Consider the following 22,432-nt stretch of genomic DNA (forward strand, 5'->3'; position numbering starts at 1 on the left):
CTAAGACACTTAAGATTAACTAGCTATGTGAGCCTGGGCAAGTCACTTAATCCCAGTTGCCTCAGCAAAAAACAAAAACAAAACAATATTGCTTTTACTATATTGTATATTCTCTTGGTTCTGCTCACTTCACTCTTAATAACTATTTCATGCAAGGCCATTCCCCTATTGATGGAGGAATGGTAATTTCTAGTTCTTTGTCTCCACAAAGAGAGCTGCTATAAGCATTCTATTCATAGTCAAAGTTATGATTAGTATTTGTGAATTTCCCTCATTTTACTTTTACTCACTATTTTCTTTCTCAGCCTTTCTTTTTACTCTATGTCTGTTACCTAATCTTCTCCCCCCACTCTCCCATTCCCCATTTCATCCACTCCTCTTATGGAAATGCTTATTTTGTTTCATGAGTTGAAAATGAAATAAATTTGTAATAAAAGTAATATAATCTAGGTTTGGAGACTTGATCTCATGTTTGAAAAACTTTTGATTGTTCTTCATCCTTAGATTTCGGTTTCTCCTTTTCTCTGTTTGTCCCAGTTTAAAGGTCATTCTCTTTTTCTGGAGAAAAGTTGCTTCACTACCCTGCAATATGTTCAGAGTATGCCATCTGTTTCATGTAATGGGTCTAGCTTTTCAATATTCTTTTACTTTCTCTGAACATAGTTGTTTTTTTCCTCAAAACATAGTTTTAAGAAAAAAAAAGGCATACAAAAAACCTATAACAATTTTTATTATCCTAAAATTATGCCTAAGTATCAGCTTATTTTGGCCTTTAGCTCTACTTTAGTCTATGCTAAACTTATGTATTTGTCCTATAATTTTATGTTTCTCCAATCTTTTGCATATCCTTTTATTAAAAAATTTTAAATAATAGTTTTTTATTTTTAAAATACATGCAAACATAATTTTTAACATTGCAAAATTTTGTGTTCCAAATTTTTCACCTATCCTTCCTTTCACTTCCTTTCCCCAGACAGCAAGTAATCCAATATAGATTAAACATGTGCAATTCTAAACATATTTCCACATTTATCATGATACAGAAAGGGGAAAAAAAGCAAGTAAACAACAAAAAAAGGCAAAAATACTATGTTGTGATCCACATTCACTCCCCTATCCCTGTTTCTCGATTGCATATCCTTTTAAAATCACCTCTGTCTTTTTAGCTATCACCTCATATTTCTGTTTATTGGAATAATTTGTGTTTGTAATATGAATTTCATTCTCAAGAATAAGCCATCCCTCTTTTTAGTATTCATTTTTTAAAAAAATTTTTAATTAATCAAATTAATTTTGTTTTTAATTAATAATTAAAAACATTCCAATTCAAATAATAAAAAATGATAATTTCCATACAACTCAATCTTTATATTACACTACTTGCTTTTATTTTTATTTAAAATATATTTTTATTACATTAAATATTTTCCAATTATGTTTCTAAAATTTTTTAACATTCATTTTAAGTAATTTTGAATTTCAGATTCTCCACTTCCCTCTTGCTCTTCCTCCCCACTTTTTATTTTTATTAATTTTTTTCTCCCCACTTATTAAAAAGCTGGGGAGAAGAATTGCTGGGGAAACTGGAAAGGACTTTGGAAACTAGGCATAGACCTACATTCACACTGTGTACTAAGATAGTCATAATGTATAAATGATTTAGCCATAAAGGGTAATATAAGTAAGTTTACGTGTCAGATTGTGGATAAGGAGAAAGTTTATGACCAAATGAGATAGGAAAATCATGAGTAGTAAAATGGATAATTTTGATTACATAAAATACAAGGCTTTTTTTTTTTTTTTTTTGCACAAACAAAACTAAGGAAGCCAGAATTAGAAGGAAAGCAAGAAACTGAGGAAAACAATTTGGAACACGTTTCTTTCATAAAGTTCTCTTTCAATTGTAGAAGAAACTGAGCTAAATGTATAAGTATGTATAATTTGTTAAAAATTATTTTAACCAACCTTTTCTAGTTGGTTAATTTTTTTCATTAATTATTCTTGTTTTTCTTGCATGGTTTTAATATTTTTTTCTTTTTAGTTTTTCCTCAATGTCTCTCATTTGATTTTTAATTTTTTTTTTAAGTCTATAAATTCTCTCTGAGCAGGGAGCCATTTCACATTTCTCTTTAGGAGTAGAAAAAGCTTTTTTTTTTTTTTTTTTTTTTTTTTTTTTTTTTTTTTTTTTTTTTTTTTTTTACTTCAATGTCCTCTTCTGAAAATGAACCGCAGTCTAACTTATCCCCATAATATATTTCTATGATGGGGTTCTTTCTCTTTTGTTGGTTCATTTTTTAAAATAAGAGTTGCTAGTGGTAGCTTAAGCACCTCTAATCCTGGGATGAGGGGAGATAGTGCTTCTTGGCTTCACCTCTGCTCTCCCCTCTGCTTCTGCATGGCTATGCTGGCTCCTTCTGGTTCAAGACTGCATCCCTGCAGCACACCTGGGCCTGGTGTTCCTGATCAGCTGAGGTTCCCTCAGTTTTTCTGGACTCAGACCCAGACTCTGCAAATAGAGGGGGAAGTGAAAGTTTCTGTGGTTCTTACTGAGGTTTCAGCCACACTAGCCCCAGGGGGACACCACTTGCTGTTTCTGCAGAGTTAGCCAGAGGTGTCTGTACTTCATATGGGTTAATTCCTCCTCCTTCAAATCTTCAGTCTTTCTTCAGATTTCCTCAGGTTGTATCCGGAGGACTCCTGTTCTACCTCATCTTGATTTTTCAGCAGTCTGTGTTCACCCTAAAGCCCAAATTATTCTATTTGTGTTTACTTTCGTTTTCCTGGGAGGGGAGGAGACAGTGCTGGCAGATAAAAGGCTCTTTCTGAAGAAGCAACTTTTAAAATGGTTTAAAAATTTTAAAAATCAAAAAAAAAAAATTCCCTCAAGGAATGTTAATATAACTCCAAAGGCAAAATCTGTAGTGAATTTCTGACTACAGATCCACTACAGATTTATATTACTGGGCACTCCCTGCTTTTACACAGTCCTACTTTACTTCATTTATCAGCTTACTCTCCCATTTCCCACAAGCAGCTCTTCCAAAAGTTTTCATGCCTCCTCAGATCTCCCATAGCTTTCTTTTACCCTGCTTTCTCAGCTGAGAACTTTGCCTTATTAACTTTGAGTTCCTGATAATCCCTTCTTTCTCATTCCCTTCTGCCATTCTTCCTTCTTCCTTGTCTCATATGAAGTGATTTTATTCCTTACCAAGGAGTTGCTCGTTGAAGCAATCCCATTCCATCCTATCTCCTCCAGCAGATTACCCCATTTGTCATCCCCGCTTGTTATATATTTTCGATCTCTTTGTTTAATTGCTCCTTCTCTACTGCCTACAAGTGTCCCCATGTTTCCCTCATCCTGAAAAAACCCTTCCTTGATCTTTCCATGCCTGTTAAATATCATCTTAGACCTTTCCTACCTTGTGTTAAACTCCTTGAAAAAGTCATCTGCAGTAATTACCTCCAAATTCTCTCTTCTTACTCTCTTCTTAACCCTTTACAGTCTGGCTTCCAACTTTTATTATTCCTGCAAAATTGTACTCCCCAAATTTACCAGTGATCTCTTAGCTGCCAAATCCCATAACTTTTTCTCAGTTTTGGCTCTCCTAGACCTCTTTGCAGCCTTTGATACTGTTGATCATTCTCTAATCCTCTCTAATTATTCTTTCCTCTCTCTAGGTTTTTGGGACACTACTCTTTTCCTGATTCTACCCACCTATCTACCTTACCTACCTACTGGACTGCTCCTTCTGTCTACTCTGCTGGATCATGTTCCACATCACTCTCTCTAACTGTACGTGCCCTTCCGGAGTCTATCAGGACCTTCTCTTCTTTTCCCTCTATATTACTTCCCTTGATGGTTTTAGCAGCTCCCATGGATTTGATAGCCATCTCTGTGTTGATGATTCCCAAACCGGATAAGTACTATTTCTTCCTCCTCTTTCCTGCCCCCTTAGCCGGGGAGTTGCCAGAATCTGTTGATTTCCCTTTGTGGATCTCTTGGGTACATACTTTTTTTTCCTCTGGGGCTGTCAGCATTCTGGGTGCAGGTGCTCATCACCTCTCACCTTGATTACTCCCATGGCCTGCAAATGAGTCTCTGTATTCTGTTAAAGTGATTTTCCTAAAACAAAGGTCCAGTCATGCTGCTCAGTAAAACCCTTAGGGCTTCCCAGTTCCTCCAGAAACAAATACATAGCCTCTTCCTACCTTTTCTGTTTTCTTACACTTGACTTCACCCAATGTGTCCTCTTTGATCCACTGCCACCAGTCTCTGTTCTGCAAAACAAGACATTCCATCTTTCAAGTCTGGATATTTTCTCTATTACCCATGCCTGAAATGCTCTCCTGCCACACTTTGACTACTAATTTCCCTGGTTTCACCTTGTACGGGAAGTCTTTTTCCTAACTTCTCAATACAGGATCCTTCCTTTGGTCAATTATTACCTATTTATCCTGTATTTAGTTATTTTTTATGTTGTCTCTCCTATTAGATTGTGAGCTATTTGTCTTTTGCCTCTTTTTCTATCTACTGGACCTAGCATAGTATCTGGCACATAGTAGATATTTAATAAATGTTGATTCATTAATTGATCAGTTGAGACATCAGTCAGATGAGGTAGTGCTGGTTGTACATTCCTGCTGAGGGCCATTGAGGAAGTTTTTGGGTCAAATTGATAAGAATTGAAAGCCATGCAGTCTTTATGGGACCTGTATTCAGAATGAGAGAATGAGATAAAAAACTTCCCAAGATTTGTCAGACCTGGTGATGGTGGCTGCTCACATCTAGTGATTCAAGTGGACACAAGTGTTACTACTGATCAAAACCAATCTAGAAGTCATTGCTAAAGAGTGTGAAGTTTTGGACAAGAAATGGAACACCTTAGGATCTCGGATGGTGTTTTCCCCAGTTAAAAGCAAGGCTTCAATAAAAGGGGCCGATTTAGGAAGTGGGAAAGCTTGTTGGTTAAGTGGGTTTGACCATAAATACTCGTTTTAATTATGTTTTTAATATGCAATTTTACATATTTTATATTGTTATATATAATGATATTAGATATCATTCTAAATACCATATTATCACTCTTTCCCCTCTCTGCGTTTGTTTTCTCGTGTGTAAAATTGGGCTGCAGACTCAGACACTATCTGAAATCCCAGCTAGCCCCGAATATTGGGGTTCTAAGATCTACAACTAAGCTCACCTTCTGCAAGGAAGGAAATAGAGAAGTGTTTGAGCCAGGTCTTTTGACCGGGTGACCTCTTTTATCTGAGGAGATAAGATGTGGCTGCGGGGAGAATTCTGTCTGGGCTTTGAGCTCTGTCTTGGGATCCCGGCGGGGGTTTTGGACTTGGGCCGCAGCTCTGGGTTCTAGACTTGCAGGCACTGAGTGGGATCCGACCCTACCCCCGGGCTTGATGCTTTGGGAGAAAAGCCTGGATCTGGGGTCCCTCCGGGAGGCAGGGGGGTCCGAGGCTCACTAGGGGAGGCTGAGAGAGGTTTGGGGAGGGGACTTAGGGAATGCCCCCTTCCTCCCCGGTGGGGGAAGGGAAGCACATGGGCTGCCGACAGGCTCCTCTTTGGGCATGCCCAGGTGTGTTCCGAGCGGAGGCTCTTTTCCTGTGACGTCAGAGGCCCGAATTGAGTCAGTTTCTGGAATTGTGGCCACACGTGTTTACTTTCGTTTTCCTGGGAGGGGAGGAGACAGTGCCGGCTGGTAGAGGTCCTAGGTGGTGCTTCAGCATGTAGCCAGGACAAAGATGGGGTAAGTTTGGGGAGCGCAGGGGTCTGCCGTGTCCGGGCCGGGGTCTCCACGCTAGGCGCCCCCGCGGTGTCTGCCTCACTGTGTGCAGGAGCCCTTTACCGGGTACCAGACAGCCTGGGATAATTAAGCCCAGAAAGTCTCCCTGCCGGGGCTGTGATGCTCTGCTAAAATTGGCCGGCTTTCCCCACAAGGGTAAATGTCACCGTGCTGGGCTTAATGACCCTCCCTTGGAATTCTTCTGGTGTCACTGACTTGGGCAACTGCGGAGAGACCTTGGTGAATTGGGGCCATTTCCCCCTAAAAGTAATTGCTTTCATCCAGTCCCACCGCCCGGGCAGAGGGGATGCAGGCCAAATGCTCTGGGACCTGGATGGAGCTGTGGGGGAAAAGCCCTATCTGCTGCTGGTGCCCCAGGGGATCGCGAGTGGGGCGGGAGTGATGGAGTGAAGCTTGCAGGGGAAACAGCAGCAAGGGGGTCCCCCTTTCCCGCTGCCTCCAGCGTGTTAGGGTCTCTTCCGAACCTCCACGGGTCTTGGGGATAATGGAAGGGAGAGACTTGGGGAGGTATGGAATAACATGATGACTACCTCCCTAATCCCCTGGGATTCTGATCTGCTCTGAGTCAGAAAATCTTTAGCATGAAGCTTTTTTGACCATAGACCACACTCTCTTCCCCTTTTATTCCAGGTGGGAGAGAGAAAATAGATTTTTGTTTACTGGAAAAAAAAATGTAAATTTTTAAAAGTAGACCAGCTCCTTCTATAGGGAAACAGGAACATATCATGAGATGACTAGAGACATCTTTTATTCTAAGATCATAAGAATGATAACCAAGGCCTTCATCAAAGGTGTCTGTTCTTGGGCAGCCGGGAGTAGGCCAGATTGAAGCTGCTCTTTGAGTTTGGAAGGAAAGAGAAAGGAAGGAAAATACCTTTACCAAGGGAACTGGGATATGAATGCGACTCTGAGCTTTCCCAGTTTCCAGCTTCAGTGGAAGCTCTACTAAGGGAAGCTTGGTAGGTCACTCGGAAGGTTTAGGACTTTAAGGGGTCCCAAGATGGTATTAAAAAAAAAAAGATTGGATTTGGTTGAAATGGGATAGTTATGGAAAGCTTGAAGTTTTGTGGGGATCATTCATCCATCTGGAAGATATTTTTGAGGTCACCGAGTCTTAAAACTTCATTTTTCAGTTAGGGAGACTCTGGCCCAGGGATAGTAAGTAAATGATTTACACTTTATTCAAGGTGGAATTTTGAATCCTGAGGGGAAATAATTTGAATCTGGTACTTGAAAAGTGAGGTTGTTTGCATTTAATCTGGATCTGTTTTACTGAACTTTCTGAGGAATTTTGCAAATGAAAGCCACTCTCCGGTCCTAGAAGTGATTTGAACTAGGAGAGATTTTCAAAGTTCAGAGGGTCTAGAAGATGAAATAGGAAGGTTGTTCTCTCTTGAAGCTCATGGTTATTGAGGCTGCTGGAGGGGAAAGGTTTTTTTGTTTGTTTGTTTGTTTTTTTAAATAAAAGCAGAGTGGTTTTAAAGCTTTTTTTGTATCATTTGATACCTTTTGGTAGTCTTGTGAAAGTCTCTTGACCATTTCTCAGAATGTTCTAAATACACAAAATAAAATATACAGTACTTAAAGGGATACCAATTATATCCAAATAATTGTCAAAAATACTTTTTAAAATTTCATGGTCCTCCAGTGAAGATCCCATTTTCTAGAAATTTGTTAAGTATTGGGCAAGTAGGTGGGAGGTGAAAGGAGCCAAGGACAGGGAAAGAGGAGATTTGGGGGTTTCTGAACGTGTTCTCCTTTTAGCTTTTGTCAGGGAGTAACATCCAGCCAGGAGGCATCTGTTCAATGAGATAGTACCCTACTTCCCAGGGACAGACATGTCAGTGATTCAGTATTTCCGAACCCCTACCCTTAATGAAAGCTAGTAGGAGAAGAAATGGAGAAAAATCATACTGCCTCAGTAACATTTCACAGACTCGCCCTTCATGGGGTGGGTTGCTTTTGTGGTGAGTAGGTTGTCACTGTTGGGGCCTTGCTGAACTGAGAGGAAGTGAGAAAGAATGTGGCAAGACTAAACTATTAGGGTCGGGTCAGAGGAGCCAGAGAGAAAGTGTGGAACTATCGGACTTGAAATTGGAGATATTTACAGAATTTTGGAGACTGAGTAAACCACTAACAAGGTTCCTCAGAGCCTTCAAGAAGGACCACCGGGTTGGAAGCCATGGACAGGTATATCTCAGGAGTTGTACTGATGAAGACACTTGTGGAGGCTGGGCTTGTGGAGGTTGTGTTCTGTGGTAGCCATCCAGCCTGAGGTGATAAGAACCATCTCAGTTTGATTTAAAGAAGTTTGGAGAAAAGGCTCTTGGGAAAGAATAGAGGGGAAAAGATCTTCATTGAATTCTCCATTCTTGGTCATTCTAACTATGGGGAAAGTGTGAGCTTTCACATGGTGAAATAGAGTTTAAGGAAAGTTGAGCCTAGCTTCTTGGGCTGACTTCTCAGAGGCAGGGCTAGTGTAAGTCTTAGTTTTATTCTTTTAGTCAGGGGTCCTCAAACTATGGCCCACGGGCCAGATGCAGCAGCTGAAGACATTTATCCCCCTCACTCAGGACTATAAAGTTTCTTTATTTAAAGGCCCACAAAACAAAGTTTTTGTTTTTACTATAGTCCGGCCCTCCAACAGTCTGAGGGACAGTGAACTGGCTCCCTATTTAAAAAGTTTGAGGACCCCTGCTTTTAGTGATTTAGACTGCTTCAAGCTCAGGCCCGCCTTTCTGAGGCTGAGGTTTGAGGTTTGCAGTAAGTAAAAAACAGTTTTTCTCAAATAACTAACTGGAACAGAATCTAGAAGAGCGGAAATGAGCATGTTTAGTCTTGGGAGCCCTGTGTTCTTATGGGCCTGTGGAGACAGATGCTAGAGGCCCCATGGGTGGGTCTCAGACAGGGATTTTTTACTGTTAACATTGAGGAGGAAAACTATGTTTCATAACAGGGAGAAAGTGATTGAGCTCAGATGGGGCCTCTAGCAGCTGAAATGCCTGACAGAGGTCTTAGCCCCCCCAAAAAGAGAGATGAGATAAACCACTGCCCCCTATTTAGTGGGGGAAGGGCTGCTCCTGCTTCTTTGCAGGGGTGGGGGAATTCCTTCCATTTGATATCAGAATTTAAATATATTGATTCATTTTGCTGGGCTTTTCTTCTTTGCTCCTGGAGATTATAGGATCATATCACCTTAGTTTTGGGGGAAGTAATGTAAAAACCAAAACTATCTATAAAACCTTAGAGGTATTCTGTGTTTATAAGGAACTCAGGAAATCTGAGTTCATAATTATTAGGAGATGGAAAAATGAAAGATAAGAGCATCATAGATTTAGGGGAAGGGGCTTCTAATTAAGGAAGGTTGAACCCAAGAAGGTTAGAACCCAAGAGGAAGGTTCTCATCAGACTCTCCTCTCATTTTAAAGCTGAGAAATGTCAGGAAATGTCATTTCATTTAGGTAGTATAGTCTCCCTCCATTTTACAGATGAGACAGCTATGTCCAAGGCTGTGCAGCTAGCTAGGATTTCAATCTAGGTCTTCAAAACCCCAAATCCTAATGATAGCAAAGCCCAAGGCAGTCAGGATTTTTGTTTTGTTTTGTTCCTGTTTATGAGATCTCCTAGGGAGAACTTCCCACAGTTAATAAAAGTCAGATGTCTTCGTGATTCTTGGTTAACACAAATCTGAGAAAGCACTGATTAGGATGGGGAGATAGGTAAAGTCAAAACTAAGCAAATAACGATCCTTAGAAATAATCTCTCTAGTACAGAGTCAAGTATATTTAGGCCCAATCCATCAACAAGCATTTATGTGTTTATTGGAAGTTCATTTTTATTTTTATTTCTGAATCCTCTGCTCTCTATCCCCTCCCATCTATTGAGAAGGCAAGAAATATAACACCCATACTCATGAAGTCATGCAAAATATTTCTGTATTAGTCATTCAGCTAGCATTTATTAAGCACCTATTATATTGCCAGGCACTGTATTAGGTCCTGGAGATGTGTAGACAAAGAATGTGATAGTATTTACTCTGAAGAAGTTTATTCTCCATATGTTCCATCCTGGAAAGAAGGAAGCACTTGCCAAATGTCAGATACTCTGTTAAGTGCTTTACAAATATTACTCAGACCTAGGAGGTAGGTTCTATTATTAGTTCCATTTTACAGTTGTAGAAACTGAGGCAGATAGGTTAAGTGACTTGCCCAAGATCACAAAGTGACTTAGGCTGAATTTAAATTTAGGTCCTCCTGACTTCAGGACGAGCCCTGGAAAATCATTGTTTTGCTTTGAAAGCCTCAAAAACTGAATTACAAAGTATTGAACCAGGATTTCAGAGGACCCACAATAAAACAGGTTACCCACCTCTTGGCAAATTGGTGATAGTATATGTACAAATGTGTGTGTGTGTGTGTGTGTGTATGTGTGTGTAGAGACTCATACATATATATATTACTATGTATACATGTACTCCTATACACACACATATGTATAAGAAATATTTGACTGTTATAATGTAATTTTGCTTGATTCTACTTATTTGTTCAAGGGCTTTTGCTTTTCTTTTTCCGTGAGGAGAGGGAGTAGGGGGAGAGAAAAGCAGAATTGGTTTAATAAAAATTTTTTTAATCAAACTAATTTTGTTTCATTTTATTCTTTTTTAATTTCAAAAATAGGGGCAGCTGGGTGGCCCAGTTGATAGAGCACTAGTTCCGAAGTCAGGAGGACCGGAGTTCAAATCTGGTCTCATACACTTAACACTTCCTAGCTGTGTGACTCTTGGAAAGTCACTTAACCCCAATTACCTCAGCAAAAATAATTTTTTTTTTTTTCAAAAAGAAAGGAACTTGCTCAGAAGGCATCCCTTCTTTCACTCAGAAATCCTCTCATACCCATCTTAATCCCCTCTAGCCCTATTAGCTGTAGGTCATTAGGCAGTAAACAGAAGAGCAGAAGCTGGGGGGGGGGAGGGCAGGACTTATGTGGGATATGGGATCTATCTAGTGAAGCAGGATTTTTCGTGGAGTTGTGAACTGTATGCATGCAATTCCTATGATGAAGTGATTGAAGGCAATTCTAATAGATTTGTGATGGAAAGAGCCATCTTCATCTAGAGAAAACTATGGAGACTGAATATGGATCAAGGCATAATATTTTCCTTTTTGTTTTTTCCTTTCTCGTGTTTTTCCCCCCTTTTTGATCTGATTTTTCTTACACAGTATGGTGACTATGGAAATATGTTTAGAAGAATTGCACATGTTTAACCTATATTGGATTGCTTGCTGTATAAAGTTTTATGAAGGTGAATCCTAAAAACTATTTTTGTATGTATTTTGGAAAAATAAGATAGTAACCTTAAAGAGCAGTCTATTGTTTGCCAAGTCCAAAAGCCAGTTTCTGAGTATACCAAGATTGCAAAGGGTTGAGAAATGAGTGAGAGGTGAGAAAAAGGAGGCAAACAGGTAGAGACAGCTTTTTATAACAGCTGGACTGAATAGGAGAAAGAAATTATGTAAACAGTATACATATGGAGAAAGCTATGTTTTAAAGGTGGTAGGCATAAGTATTGTTCACTTTTTGCAAACTAATAATAGAAAGATGTTACATTTTTAGATTTTTAACAAATGGGTTCAAATCCTAAGGAAGTTCTGAAGATTTTGAAAAACAGATTAGAAAATTATGTTTTCAGGTTTTCTAAGTATGAGAGTTGTTTTTAGGGGATACAAAGAGTGTTTTTCACAATAAAAGCTAACTTTAAATGTCTTTTTAGGATAGTGGATTTATGTTATCATTAACTAATACCTTGGGTACAACATATACTTGGGGGGAGGTTCATTATTAATGATAGTGTATATAAATCCATTTTTCAAACAAGTTTTAGATACTTAGAAATTTCTTTTGCCTGTGTGGGAGATGATTAGATCATTTTTGTGGCTAATAAGAGGTTGCTAAAATGTGTCAGATCTGCTGTGATCCTTTTTGTCAGCTTGTGCTGACATTATTAGTGTGATCTTTCATAGGATGAATAAGTGGAATGAATGAGCATCCCACATTCAGTCCCTCTGCACTGTATGCATGCATGCTCTTTCTCTTGGTAGGTGGGAGAGAGAGAGAGAAAGAAAAAGATAAAAGAGAGAGAGGATGAGAAGGTAAAGGAAAGGGAAAAGGAGAGAGAGAAAGGGAGAGGGAGCGAGAGTACTTGTTTTTTAAAATTAAATAAATATAAACAAGTTTTAATATTTTCATTCCGTACCTAATGGATTGATGGACCATTCTCCAAGGCCATTAGTATATCATTCTCTCTCTGTATTTTTCTTTCACCCTTGTTGATCTCATCAAATCCTGTAGCTTTTGTAGTCACTTTTAGGCAGAAAATTCCTAAAAACTAAAAAGAAAATTTTTTAGTTACAGCTTCTCTCCTCTTAGCTCCTATCCCTGTGGTCTTTTCTCTATCAGCAACCTCAAATCAAAAAACTTAAAAAAATTCTTCAAAGTGAACTCATCTTCCCCTTAACTTCTGTGTTTTGTTAATGTTGCTAAGGGCTTTCTAATCTTGAAATCATGTCTTGTTTAACAAACCTCTCAGCTCCTCCCCCCTCTCCTCCGATCCAATGTGTTGCCAAGTTCTGTCAATTCAATCTCCACATTATCTTTGGAAACATATCCTTGGTCTTCTGTCACCACCCCAGTTCAGGGCCTCTTAACTTCTTACCTGGACTATTATACCAATCTTCTAATTGGTGTTTCTGACTTCATTCTTCCTCCTTTCCACATGACTTGCCCTTCTTGTCACTTGCCCAGATCATTTTCCTAACCTACTCAGAAACTTTCAGAAGCTCCTTATTGTTAAATACAAACTTATTAATTGGGTTTTCAAAGTTCTCCACAGCCTACCTTTGCGGCCTAGCCAAACTTCCTATTTTTATTTATCTTATAACTTCTCATTTAATCCTTGCAGACACTCTGTGAGGTTGATTGGCTAAGGTCACAGAAAGTGATAAATGCGTTGGAGGGGATATGAGAAATCTGAGACACTGATGTTCTGTTGATGGAGTTGTGAATAAATGATCCAACCATTCTGGAGAGCAATTTGGAACTATGCCCAAAGGGCTATCAAATAATACATATCTTTTGATCCAGCAGTGTCTTTGCTGGGCCTGTATCCCAAAGAGATCATAAAAAAGAAAAAGGACTCACATATGCGAAAATATTTAGTAGCAGCCCTTTTTTTGTTGTAGTGGCAAGGAACTAGAAACTGAATGAATGCCCATTGATGGAGAATGGCTGAATAAATTGTGGTATATAAATGTTATGGAATATTATTGTTCTATGATCAGGAAGATGATTTCAGAGAAACCTGGAGAGACTTACATGAACTGATGCTTAGTGAAGTGAGCAGAACCGGGAGAACATTGTTACACAGTAAGAGCAACATTGTGTGATAGTTGATTGTGATAGTTAGCCCGTCTCAGCAGTGTGATCCTGGACAGTTCCAAAAGACACATGATGGAAAATGCTGATCACATCAGAGAGAGTCTGAATGCAGATTGAAGCATACTATCCTTGCTTTTTTGGTTTCTTTCTCGTGGTTTTGCTCCTTTTGTTCTTCTTCTTCTTTTTTTTTTTAGACAATGGGACTAATGTGGAAATGTTTGACATGATTGCACATGTATAATCCATATCAGATTATTTGCTGTCTTGAAGAGGGGAGAAGGAAGGGAGAAAAATTTGGAATTCAAAATCTTATAAAAATGAGTTAAAAAAAAAAAGCCTTCATGAGATAGATAGATGCTATTCTTTTTTTTTTTTTTTTTTTTTTTTTTTTTTTTAATAGCCTTTTATTTACAGGTTATATGCATGGGTAACTTTACAGCATTAACAATTGCCAAACCTCTTGTTCCAATTTTTCACCTCTTACCCCCCCACCCCCTCCCCTAGATGGCAGGATGACCAGTAGATGTTAAATACATTAAAATATAAATTAGATACACAATAAGTATATATGACCAAAACGTTATTTTGCTGTACAAAAAGAATCAGACTGATAGATGCTATTCTGATGCCTCTTTTGCATTTGAAGAAACTGAGGCAGACTGAGAATTGCCCAGTGTTTCACAGCTAGTTTCAGGCTAGATTTGAACTCAGATCTTCTTTTTGTCTTCAGTGCAGCTAAGTGCAAGGCATGCCAAGAAAAACCCAAGTAGGGTCTTGAATTGGACTCAACGGAAAACAATTCAACAACTTTCTGACTCTAGATCCATTGGTCTAGTTGAGCCACCTAATAGCTCTCCCCAGCTATTTTTTTTTTTTAAACTCATGAGTACCATAGGTGCGATTCTCTCCTCATATGGTTGAATTTCTTCAGTTTCTTCAGGGCCCAGCTTCAGTGCTATCCCTAAGGTCTTGTACCGAGAGATGTCAAACTGAAATAAAAATGGCCCACTAAACTAAGACCTAAAATTAAAATATAATTGGGCAATATTTAGCAAAAGAAATAAAAATACAATAGAACATAAATAATGCTAATTCTGGTTTCTTTAGGCCTGGAGCAGCCTAAAAGGATTCCATTGTCTTTGCCAGCTCATTTTCCAGAGTTCTTGTCTTTCCTCCAGTAGATTCTAAATTCTTTGAGACCTGGCTAAAAATGCTTTCTTTAGCCCTCTTATCTGGAGAAAGTCTGCCTCCAACTTTATTTTCATTAATGAAACTCCAAGGGCTAAACAGTTTTCTTAGATTGAACTTGTAAAGCTTTTTCATTTTTCCTGGACTAAATACAGCTCTCCTCCCTCCCTCCCCCAGTGGGAGGATCAAACTTAGGTCCTGCCTTCAGTCCCTGTAGAAGAAGCAGAGCAATTAAGTTGTGTACATATTTGTGGCAAGTATTAGATTAGTGGTACGTGGTATAAGGGCTGTTGGAAAGCAGCAAAAATCGAGGTTTCTGTGCTCAGAGATGGTGGGATGAAGGGAATGAAGTGGCTTAGCAGGTTACTGCAGTGTGTGTATACCTGTCACCTAATAAGTCCTCTGGTCCCCAGTATTGCAAATATCCTCTGTCCTGGCTACCATTGGGTAGATGGAGAGGACACGTTTGGGGGAAGAGCTAAGGGAATTAGAAGTTCTAAGAGATCAAATCCATAAGCTAGTCTTCCTTTTGATTTTTCCCCTCAGTTTCGGGACATTCGTGGGCATTGGAGCAACTATCTTTGTGCTCATTGTGGTCACCATCATCTTCTGTTTAACGTGTTCCTGCTGCTGTTTGTACAAGATGTGCCGAAGGCCCAGACGTGAGTTTAGCCTTGGTCCCTCCTTCTTCCACCTTCTAAGCCAGAGATTCATTCTTTCTGAATTCATTCTTTCCCTGTCCCTCAATATGTCCCTTTCCCAACAATCCTCATTATCAGCGCTTGTCCAGAATCTCTGTCATCCATCCCCCCATTTGTCTTTGTTCCTTATACTTTCCACCAGACCTTTATCTTTTTTACTGCAATCATTCCCTTTACCTCCAAATCCTTCATTTCTTCCATACTTTCTCTCCTACCTCCTTCTACTTTTTAACTGTTTCTACCTGTCTATCTGTTCCCCAGTGTCTCTCCATTACTAACTCCATTTCCTCATTCCTTCCTCATTACAAAAAGTTTTTCTGTACCTTTTGTTTTTATATTTGTTTGTGGAAATATGTTTCTCCTGTCACTAGAACTGAACCTTTTCTTTTTTAAGATAATAATGACCCCCTTCCCCCCCCCAAAAAAAACAACCTCCAGTTAAGTCATAACAGACGCTTTACACAGGGACCCATCTGACAATGGGTCAATGTGTACAATGTTATGATCTAGTCTGTCAAGAAGAAGCAGACTAGTTTCATTATCAGTTCTCTTGGATCAGTTGCTTTCTCGGTTTCCTTCTTATTTCCATTCAACGTTCCTCTTTCCAGTTACTTTCTGTCCTAATATTAATTAAAAGATTCTTTAGTGGAGATTTATGTATGTGAAGTAGAAGAAGAGGGAGATGTAGCCTATTGGGCACTGGGATCTGGTTATGGCCATATGGTGTCCAACACTCTGGGACTGCATTTGGATGTCCCCCCCCCTCCCACCCCCCCAAAGATATAGGAGTGCTTTGCCATTTCCTTCTCATTTTACAGATGAGGAAACTGAGGCAGAGTTAAGTATATGTCCACATTTGAACTTGGGTCGGGTCTTTCTGATTCCAGACCCGGTGCTGCAGCCACTTCTAACTGCCCACCTGACTTCTTGTAACCCTGAGTAACAGATTAGTACACTGTGTACCCCTGTTCTGCCCCCTGCCCTGTGTTTATCTGTTTTTATCTCATCTCTGTATTCCCTTCTGCGTCTAATGTCTCTGTGCTGTGTCCGTCTCTCTGCCCTGCTCTTGTGCCCACTTTTGCGACCTGAGCATTGGCTCCGATACACTCTGTGCTCATCAGTGTCTCCTTGACCCTCTATGTTCTGGTCCCCGTTCCCTGTTGAGCGCCCCACTGTGTCCTGTTCTGTCTCCCACGCTTTGTGGGCTGTACCACATGTGATTTAATTTATGACAAACAACATTAGCCTTTTGAGCATCTGCTTATAGGACAGAACTAGGAATTTGGAAGGCATTTTCTCAGGCCTTTAGCCTGACTTTCAGGAATCACTGGGAATCCCTCAGTTTTTCCACTAGTAGCATTGGAAAGAGAGGAGCAATTCTGTATGTTCTGAGAGCACAATATGTGACTAGAGGCCCAGGTTTGCTTGTGTGTGGCTGTTTGTCTCTGCATATACTATGAGTGTTTCTATGCATTCCAGGGACAGAAATTTTCTAGGCATCTTTGTGACTGTGTCCAGAGTGTGTATGTGTGTTCTGGGGGAGGGATGTGAGTCTAAAAAAATGGATTCTTTCGGGACGACCTTAGGGCAGCTAGGGAAGTCTTAAGAGACTTAGGTTTTGCTGGTCTAAAAGAGAAGGAGCCTTTATTCTGTGTTCTGTTTGCAGCTGTGGTGACCACCACCAACACGACCACCGTGGTCCACTCTGCATACCCCCAGCAGCAAGGCGTGCCGCCTGGTTACCCTGGGGCCATGTACCAGGGCTACCAACCTATGCCTGTCCAGCCAGGGATGCCAGTTGCACCTTATCCAGCCCAGTACCCGCCACCCTACCCTGCCCAGCCAACCGGACCTCCTGCCTACCACGAGGCTCAGCCTGGTGAGTACAGCCAGGACAAGGGGGCAGCTTACCCCTCCCCTTCCCTCCTCCCACTCTCCCCACCCCAGAGCCCAGACCCTTCCAGCCACAGTGATTTTTCCAAATGTCATATTTTGACCTCCGAGATCCTATTTATAAATATTATTCTCCACTACCCTACTCTCTCTCCCCACCCTACCCTCCCTGGCCTCCCTTTTGTTCCCCCTAAAATAAATTCCCTCCCACCATTTCCCAAGACCCTGATCAGTGTCACTGTCCCACTGACTAGCACTTGTACTAGTTAGCCCTTTGCTAATTGTACGTGGGTAGTGGGAAATATGAGACCTATGTGATTTAAAAAAAAAATTCAGATTGGCTCTGATGGAGGATTCTGGACTGGGGGATGTGATTGTGACTCATCTGGGTGGTGTCTGTTTGTTCCCCAGCAGGTGCTGGAGCGCCGTACCCTATCAGTCAGCCTCCATACAACCCTGCATACGTGGAGCCTCCAAAGACTGGCTATTGAGCTGCTCCTGTGCTCTGCCCCTGAAGTCCCCCCTCTCTTTTCTTCCTCTTCCTGCCTGTCAGTGTGTTTGAGTGTGTGGGAATGTTTGTGTCTATGTCGTATTCTCTTCTCCCAAGTAAATGCAAGCTGTATGTTGTACTTGTAACATTCTGTTTCCCCACAATATATGGGCTGGGACGAGACACAGTAAAATGACATTTCCTAAAGATTTCTTCAGATCATTCTGGAAAATAAGTTGCTGTGATTTTTGCCAAGTCACAGGAAACAAAGGAAGAGACTTGTGAAATGAGCATTAGGGCAGTATTTGAAGGGCAATCATGAGACAGTGTTAAAAGGAATAGATGAAGAGAGCCGTGTCAGCACATGGTTTTCACCATGTCTTGAGTTGCTGACCTTGACTTGAAGACCAGAAGAGGCACTCCATCCTTCCTGGTGCTGGTTCCCGAAGGCCTCATAGAACCCGTGTCCTCCACAGTGTCCTGCTGGTCAGAGGGAGGAGAACAGCAACACTGGACTGATCTGAAAAAGTTTCTCTGGCACTGGGACCATGTCAGCTTTAGGGTATTTCTTTAAAATTCTCATCAGCTCTATACTGGCCAAAAGACATTTTCAGATGCTACAGCATAATTCACCCTTGCTCCTGGGGGCCTCAGCTCCTTCCATCTCAGGATCCCTGCTGGGGCTTCTCCAGCCAGTCTCCATGTGGAAAGTGATATGTTCTGGGATGGGGGGAGAGTCCGCTTGCATCAGAGGGTTGTATTGTTGGGATGTAAGCATTAAGCAGATTTGGCCAACACTTGATCTAAATCTTACCCCTTCCTCTGTCAGAGAGGGGAGAAAATGTGGGTGCTAGGTTTGTCTCAGTTCTAATTGCTGAGCTGCTTTGTTCCTTGTCAGGAAAGACATCCAGACTCAGGTTTGTCAACCTTTGTTCTCTCTTACTTTTTAAAACTTTATCCCCGCATTAGTAGCTGTTGTGACCTGTGTTTGTTAACCCGAGGCAAGAGATTTTTGATGACATTTAAGCTTCAAGTAGCATAAGCTCAGGCTTGCCCATGGTGGGTGGAGTGTAGAATGGATAGGGCAGAAATAGAACAGGGGAGGATGCTCCAAAGGAGAGGGGCCAACTAAATTCCCTGCCCCTGCTTTCTATTCTGTAATTTGAGGGAAATGGATTGAGATGATTTTAGGAGTACCTTTAAGCTTGGAAATCCCATAACCTAATTTGAGTACCTTCCTCTTAAGTTAATTCTATCCTTCCTTTCCCAAAAGTCAAAAGGAAAGGGGTTATAGACAATGGCATTGAGGGCTGATTATGGGTTAACTGGCTCCCATCTGGAAGGAGAGGGGTTGTCTTTGGTCTCAGGGCACAGGACTTTTCTGGTATCATGCTTTGACCATTCTTGTTCTCTCATTTGTAACCTATTACCTCTGTGTGTTCTGTGAAGGGGCTGGCCTGTTCCTGTTTGGGCTGAGCTCCTATTTATAATAAACCAATGGATTTGATTCTTCAGCGATCCCAAAGGTGGTGCTGGTGGTGGGGTATTAGGGTTTAAAGGAGCTTCTTGGTCTCAGTTGTTGGGGTTGATATGAGGTTGGTCAACTGAGATCCTGGGGCCTCTCAGGGATGATTCTGGCCTTGCAGTCTGTTGTCCTGTGGCTAAGTCACTGGTCCAGTTTAGAACTGGTGGGCCTTCCATGTCTGCCAGAGATCAGGAGATCTCTGAAAGTCAGACTCCCTCTGCCTTCAGACTAGGAGCTACAGTGGGGAGGTTTTCGCCTGAGATAGGAAACCAGATTCTCCTCCTCCAGATTTACGAAAGTGATCCTCCAAGCCTGCCCTGTCTGGAAGGGTGTCTAGTCGGTCTTCCCCCGGAAAAGGCTTTTGAATGTGGGGCTATAACAAAGACAGGCCAGAGGAACTGCTGGATCAGATTCCTGTGGTGGAAGTCTGGGCCAAAGGTTCTAATTTTTATTTAAAACTTTGTTTTGTAACATATCCATGAGACTCTCCCTTGGAAGACCTGCTCCTCCATCCAAAGGGGATGTGGATGACACTAGGATGACCAGGGCACCCAGTACAGAGCCACCGCCATGGTCAAAACCACCAGGGGGCCCAGCATGGCCAGCAGGTGGGACGGGTTCAGATGGGAGGGGCTGGGGGCGTTCCGGGGGCGGGAGGGAGCCTCTGGTCTGCCCCTTCTCTTGCCGCTACCTGGGCTGGCATCCCCCGATGCGGCCCCGGCGGGGGCTGCCCGGAGCTTCGGGCATTCGGTCATTGTCCCCGTGTCACAGGCAGCCTCCTGGTCGGTCACGGCTCCCGCTTCGTACATGGGTTTGACGCTGCTGAAGGGTCTGGCGTGAGTGTCGACCCAGCGCAGCAGGGGCTGGGGCCGGGCCTGGCAGATGCTGACCAGGGCAAGGACGTCGCCCTCGGCGGTGTGCGTGTCGGGCGGGGCCTGGCCGTACAGACGGGTGTAGACGTTCCCCAGGCTGTAGCTCTTCCTCTGGCTGGATTCCCGGGGTGGGCCCGAGCGGTCCAGGGCTCTCAGGGCCGCGATGCTGTCCACACAGAAGACACCGCTTAGGGCATCTGTGCCTAGGCCGGCCCCGACCAGCTCGGCTTGCAACAGGGGAAAGTCAAAGCGGTCCCCGTTGTGGGCCACCAGACAGACGGGGGGTGGCTGCCTCTGAAGGAAGGCCTGCAGAAGGCCCCCAAGCCCGGAGTCAAAGCGAGGCCTCCGGTGGGCCGTCAGCATGGCCGTGTTCAGGCCTGTGAGGCTGCTGGCTGCCGCGCTGCAGGCCTTTCCGGGGGCCACACACACGCAGAGCTTGTCAGTCACCCGGGGTGGCGGAGGCACCTGGCAAGGGGCCCCCGTTGGAGGGGCAGCTTGGGGCCCCTCCAAGGCATGTCTGTGGATGGCCACCAGGCACAGCTCGGTGACCTTGGGCTGAGAGAAGGGCAGGCCTGTGGCTTCAAGGTCCAGGATGACGAGGGTCTCCATGGGCCTCGGGGCGGCTGCTTCCAAACCCATGGAACCTGAGGAAATAGCGAGTGAAGGAAAACGGGGCTGGGGCGGAGGGGGGAAGGAGAGAGGCCTGGGACTCGGGGAACTCGGCTCTCCGGACTCGGGGAGGAAGGGGGAGGCAGGTGCGGAGGTCAGTGCCCTTCCTGGATCTGGGGAGAAGGGGCCAGGAGCTGCAGGCTTTGATGCGCACAGACCCGAATTTGGGAAACTCGGTGAATGTGAAGGAAAACGGATGGATCTGAAGTTGCTGGGGCTGGGGCTGGGCCTGGGAGGAAAGCCGCCGCGGGTCTGATTCATGAATCTATCTTGTGGGCGTGGAGTTTGGGGGAAGGGAGACGTGGGATCTGAAGCTCACGGACTTGGATGGAGGGGAGATGACGTAGTGTAGGTGAGAGGGCCGAGCGACTCCTTAGGAGACTGCGCTGGGGGGCCGGTACGCAGTGTATACGGGCCGGGGCAGTGAGTCAGGAGCCAGGGAGGCGGCGGGGCCCCGCGGCCAACGCGGGCGTGGGGAGCTGACTCAGCCCGAGGCCCGGAATGTCCGGGTGTGGCTTCGGCTCCCCGTCGGGCTGGGGACCAGATTTGGGGGGAGGGGGCAGGATCTGGAGCCGGCTGAGCCCCGCACCGCGGGAGGCGGGGGCCCGGGGGACCGGGATCTGGAGCGGGCCGAGCCCAGCGCCGCGGGAGGCGGGGGCCCGGGGGCCCGGGATCTGGAGCTGGCCGAGCCCAGCGCCGCGGGAGGGGGGGGCCCGGGGGCCCGGGGTCTGGAGCGGGCCGAGCCCAGCGCCGCGGGAGGCGGGGGCCCGGGGGCCCGGGATCTGGAGCGGGCCGAGCCCAGCAACGAGGGAGGGGAGGGGGACCGGGGGACCGGGGGCCCGAGATCTGGAACGGGATGAGCCCAGCGCTGCAGGAAGCGGGGGCCCGGGATCTGGAGCGGGCCGAGCCCAGCGCCGCGGGAAGCCGGGGCCCGGGGGCCCGGGATCTGGAGGCAGCTTTAGGGCTGGAAGGGCCTTCTGGGGACACCTGGAGGAGGTGGGGAGACACCGCCCCGAGGGCAGGTCTGTGCAGGGAGACCCGGAGTGTCGGCACCAGCTCTGGCGCCGCCCGAGCTCCTCCTCCGCACGCCGGCGTGGGGAAGCTTTCAGTCCCGGAGCCGCGCTGGGTGCCCTCCCCGGGATGTGCCTGCGGGGTCCGTACTCTACTCACCGACCGGATCGGAAGAGAGGATCGGGCACTGCGGGCAAGGATGGGACTTCGGGGAAGTTCTCGTTTTCCCGGCCCGGCTAGGGAGAAACGAAAGCACCCCCTCCCGCTGGGGGGGCCGAGCCTCCCCCCCCCCCGCCCCCTGGGCGGGGCCGAACACGCCCCCTATATCCACCCCAACCAAGGTGAGAACCTGTTTTGTGGAGGAGTCTTCCTCCGATTTAGAAAGGCCGAGGGGCGCGGAGCGTGGCAGAAGGGGACGATCCTCCTGGGCCCTTTAATGTACCAGTCCGCCTCGCTCCTAGGGAAAGACGGGCCGAGTTCCCAGTACCTGCCCCGTGCCCCTGACAACTGGCTCCCCTTGGAGATTACAGGACATTCAGGTGGGACCCAGTTAAGAGATTGTGACCATTTCCCAAAGCCCACACAACTCTAATGAGCAGTACATTCAGAGGAGGAGACGATTGTGGGGAACACGGGATTGGGGGGGAAGGGACGAGGACGACACAGATCATCAGCTATTCCTGCCCCCTTTTTCTATCAAGGGAGAGATCTGTTCCCTGGGGAGGAGGCGCTGTTTTATTTTTAAGGCCAAAGGCAGCCTCCACTTAGTCTCCTGGAGGTGCTCTTCAATGGGAGCCCAGAGTGTCTTTATAGGATAGGGGCTCCTT

At 44.2% G+C, this 22,432-nt stretch overlaps 2 protein-coding genes across 8 annotated transcripts in view; one reads left to right on the plus strand and one right to left on the minus strand.

The window, feature by feature from the left end:
- The window catches only part of SHISA5 (shisa family member 5), a 41,444-nt gene extending 22,398 nt beyond the window's left edge, over positions 1 to 19,046 (plus strand). For 4 of the 7 annotated variants that reach the window (XM_031961227.1, XM_031961201.1, XM_031961224.1 and 1 more), the window contains exons 4-7: positions 3,679 to 3,793; positions 14,991 to 15,106; positions 16,812 to 17,024; positions 17,450 to 19,046. In XM_031961227.1, coding sequence (XP_031817087.1) covers positions 3,679 to 3,793; positions 14,991 to 15,106; positions 16,812 to 17,024; positions 17,450 to 17,600 — 595 coding nt within the window. In that variant the 3' untranslated portion in view covers positions 17,601 to 19,046. The remainder of the gene's footprint in view (positions 1 to 3,678; positions 3,794 to 14,990; positions 15,107 to 16,811; positions 17,025 to 17,449) is intronic. The other 3 variants (XM_031961204.1, XM_012543409.3, XM_003762173.4) reach the window with 3 other exon arrangements.
- Positions 19,047 to 19,115: 69 nt separating this feature from the next.
- On the minus strand, positions 19,116 to 21,838 carry TREX1 (three prime repair exonuclease 1). Its single transcript, XM_031961199.1, has 2 exons — positions 21,765 to 21,838; positions 19,116 to 20,569 (listed from the first exon to the last, which is right to left on the minus strand). Exon 2 carries the CDS (start codon positions 20,562 to 20,564, stop codon positions 19,587 to 19,589), a length of 978 nt encoding a protein of 325 aa, XP_031817059.1. The 5' UTR covers positions 20,565 to 20,569; positions 21,765 to 21,838; the 3' UTR covers positions 19,116 to 19,586.
- Between the last annotated feature and the right edge of the window lie 594 nt (positions 21,839 to 22,432).

This window comes from Sarcophilus harrisii, chromosome 1 (genome assembly GCF_902635505.1).
Source record: "Sarcophilus harrisii chromosome 1, mSarHar1.11, whole genome shotgun sequence".
In the NCBI taxonomy this organism is placed as follows: Eukaryota; Metazoa; Chordata; class Mammalia; order Dasyuromorphia; family Dasyuridae; genus Sarcophilus; species Sarcophilus harrisii.

Excerpts from the sequence above, each read along its gene's own strand:
- TREX1 (XM_031961199.1), bottom strand. The coding sequence starts at position 20,564 with ATGGGTTTGGAAGCAGCCGCCCCGAGGCCCATGGAGACCCTCGTCATC.